At 37.9% G+C, this 3,679-nt stretch overlaps 1 protein-coding gene across 1 annotated transcript in view; it reads right to left on the minus strand.

Annotated features, from left to right (window-relative positions):
- Positions 1-2,907, minus strand: part of IL33 (interleukin 33) — a 12,556-nt gene extending 9,649 nt beyond the window's left edge. The window contains exon 1 of the mRNA XM_008578827.1: positions 2,844-2,907. Within this exon, the coding sequence (XP_008577049.1) occupies positions 2,844-2,907 (64 nt within the window). The remainder of the gene's footprint in view (positions 1-2,843) is intronic.
- Positions 2,908-3,679: the final 772 nt, after the last annotated feature.

Raw genomic sequence — 3,679 nt, forward strand, 5'->3', positions numbered from 1 at the left:
CATGGTTCAGTCACTAACAGCACAAGTTTCATTGAATCATTTCAAGGGTTGAATGATTTCAAAAGCCCTGGTCTCAGGAGAAGATTAAACTTTCAAACTGGGGCAGTGGTTCACTTTAAAACACAAAACAAACATTTTTTTAAAAATCCTAAGAATTAACTGAAACCCAAAATGGTCGGTCTTGAATCATGAGACCCATCCATTCTTGACATCATCTAGAGCTGCATTGTAAAATTTTTTAGGCATGTGTTAGGTTTCTGTGAAAACTTTGTTTAAATGTCATTATCATGTCATTGTCAGTTTTTGTCTTAATAAAACTATAGATTTATAATCCCTGAAAAAAAAAAAAAACTTTTAAAAAATCTTTCTCTACCCCCATATATTTCTCTGAATTTCCTATCTTGAAAAATAGCACAACTATCTACCATTATCTGGCTAAATCTTAAATCAGAAAACTTGGTATCATCACCCATTTTTCTGTCTCTTTCCATCCCTTAATCTATTCAATCAGTTGTCAAGTTTTATTGACTTCAACTATCTGAAATCCAGTTCTTTCTCTCCATTCTGTTGGCATTCATCATTAGTCCTGTAGATGAGTGCAATAGGGCTCTAACCAGTTTGTTTCTACTCTTGCCCTTCACTCTCTATCTGAAATCCAGTTCTTTCTCTCCATTCTGTTGGCATTCATCATTAGTCCTGTAGATGAATGCAATAGGGCCCTAACCAGTTTGTTTCTACTCTTGCCCTTCACTCGATCTTTACACCATCACCAATGTGATCTCTCTGCTGCAAAAATGTCTTGACATTCCTCAGTTAAACATTTTCAGTCGTTCCCTACTGTCCACAGGCTAAAGTCAGAGCTCCTTTACTATAACAGAAGATCTTCCATGAATAGACTCAAACTAAAGGGTTGATCTCTACTCAGTTCTAGCCAACTATTGCCATGCAGGGATATGGGCCCAGTGTTTCTAGATATTTAGATTTTTCAAGAGAAACTATACATTTAAATTTATATGAAAAATCTTTTAATTTTTTAAAAGTATCCTCAATTAAAAAACAATGACAACATCAATAACAGTGTTTAGGCCAAATAAAAAACTTCTGCTGGATGGATCTGTCCCAAGGCTCCCATGTTGTGACCTTTGGCTAAATACATGAAAGAAGGAGGTTGGTTTGTTAGGGAAGAGAAAGTGTTGATGGATGTGGAGGGAGGAAGTTGGAGAGGAGATGAGACTGACCCTGGAGAGTAGCTTCCCAGAAATTGGGAAGGGGATGAGTTTGGAGAGAGGCTTTCCTCTAGGTCATCTTGTGGCTTTGTGAACTGTGGATTGTGTCAGATCCTGGTAGCCCAAGGGAGGAGAAGGAATTAAATGTGCTTTCCTGCCTTGTTGCTTGGTGGTTCAGAGCAGAAAAAGTTTCTTTAAAAAAATAAGATGTGACATTTCTTGCACTTTGAATTTTGAGCAGTGGTTCATACCTGTCACACACCTCAGAGGTATCTGTTGAATTTTTCACCAGCAGTGCTTAAATAACTACAATTTTAGTATTAAGTAGAGCCAGTATTACTGGAAAGGAAGATATGCTAAGGAACAATAAAAAAGTAATGTGACATAGTCCAAAGCCACATAAATGATTTGAAGATTGACTTTATCACTGTTGTCTAGATAGTATAGATAAGCAGTTAGGGCCACAGCATCCTTAAAGGAGGAATTACATTTTAACTTTTGTGTCAATGCCAAAATTCTGGCATAAACTCTGTCCTACTCCCTTGTTTCAGTATCTGTAAAGAACCCCACATTTCCTGGGGGCCAAAAAAAAAGCATTCTTTATTAAGAGGGAATTTAGAAGGATAAGGAGTCACTTCCACTGAGTCATTGTTTCTGCATAGAGTGTGTTGACTCAACTAAAATGACTAATTTAACAGTGATTTCCTGGCCATTCAGAAACCACAGTTAGCAGTGGCTTCCCGCAAGAACAGCATAGGTGAGCCAGAGCCTCAGGGAGGACAGAAGGGGACAGAAATGATATTCTTTAACACTGCTTTCTCTTCTAGCCTTAAAGATGTTGAGGGAAATAGAAGCATGAAGGACAAGGATATGCCAGTCCCCACCATCATTCCTCATCCTCCATTTTTCTCTCCAGTCCACCAGGGCTATGTTAACTTTCTGGTGTGTTACTGTATAAATGTGCATGATTCCTTTCTAGGGTAGATAATTTTAAGGGTCAAAGAGGTATACAACCCTTTCATCCTAGAGCTATAGCTGCTACTATATTTATTTGCTTTTACATCTTATTTCAAACTCTTTGGGTTTGCAACTAGATAGACTTGAGCATCATTTGGTTGATTCTGCTTTATTTAGGGCCTGGATTATTCAAATATCTTCACTTGTTATTCTCTCCTCTATCAATAGCCACAAGTGAAGACCACAAGCTTGATAGAACAATGGTCTTAGTAAATATATGTTGAATGAAAGTGGATTAATTTAAAATTTTGTTAATCAGAGAAAAGGTTTTGGGAATTTGTGGCAGGAGGCATGAGGAGAGAAGGGCTTGATGTAAAAGACTGTAATTAAGTTTATCACTCTTTGCAGGCTTAAATGATCTAAGCTATTCCTGTCCTGTGATGTATGAAATAAGCAAAAGTTGACTATATAGTCTGTTCAAAACCAAAGGCTGCTGTATTACTCATATGTCCGTATGAGCCATCCCTTTTCATTTCAGTTGCTTTTGATGAGGTAGCATATACAAACACTGGCATAATAAAGATTTGATAACAGCAGAAAATAGTGTGTAAAACAGTCAGCAATGCTCAAGTCCTTACTTATCAGCTTGCATGATTTTACCTGCTGGGCTGTTCAGCTTTGGTGGGGAAATTCTGGTGGTTGAATACTTCAGTTTAGGCTTCATTTTTCAGGCTTCTGTTGAATTAAAATGTAATATTAGTTCAATTGTCTTAATTTGAAAATGAACAGAAACAACTATGACTAACTCAATATAAAAATTGATAACATAACCACATAGGGAAAATAATTACTTCAGTAAAATTTGAACATAGTATTCTGACTCTACATCCATACTAGAATATAGTCATAGGATAAAAAGAACTGCAAAGAAATTTTAAACTTTACTTAGTGGTTTATTTATTTATTTATTTATTTTTGTCTTTTTTGTGACTGGCCGCACCGCGCTCAGCCAGTGAGCGCACCGGCCATCCCTATATAGGATCTGAACCAACGGCGGGAGTGCAGCAAGCCGCACTCTCCTGAGTGCGCCACAAGGTTGGCCCCTTAGTGGTTTATTGTAAGTGGTAAATATGCCAGTGAGCGCACCGGCCATCCCTATATAGGATCTGAACCAACGGCGGGAGTGCAGCAAGCTGCACTCTCCTGAGTGTGCCACAAGGTTGGCCCCTTAGTGGTTTATTGTAAGTGGTAAATATTGGTATTGGAATTTGAGACTATTTTGTTACACAGTACTATAGATCAAATAAGTAGATATGTTGATGTCACATGATTTCACTGTAGGAGAAAGAAGATACAAATAAAAAATTAAAGAAGGCGAGGTGAGAAATGCCCTTACCCGTCCAATACCAAAGGATGGACTTGGAGACATGAGGTACAGCAAAGTGACACTTTAATTACGGCCTTGCAAGGTTTGGGTGTCTGAAGGGCAAGCACAT

Source organism: Galeopterus variegatus, unplaced genomic scaffold, assembly GCF_000696425.1.
Source record: "Galeopterus variegatus unplaced genomic scaffold, G_variegatus-3.0.2 Scaffold1768, whole genome shotgun sequence".
Lineage (NCBI taxonomy): Eukaryota > Metazoa > Chordata > Mammalia > Dermoptera > Cynocephalidae > Galeopterus > Galeopterus variegatus.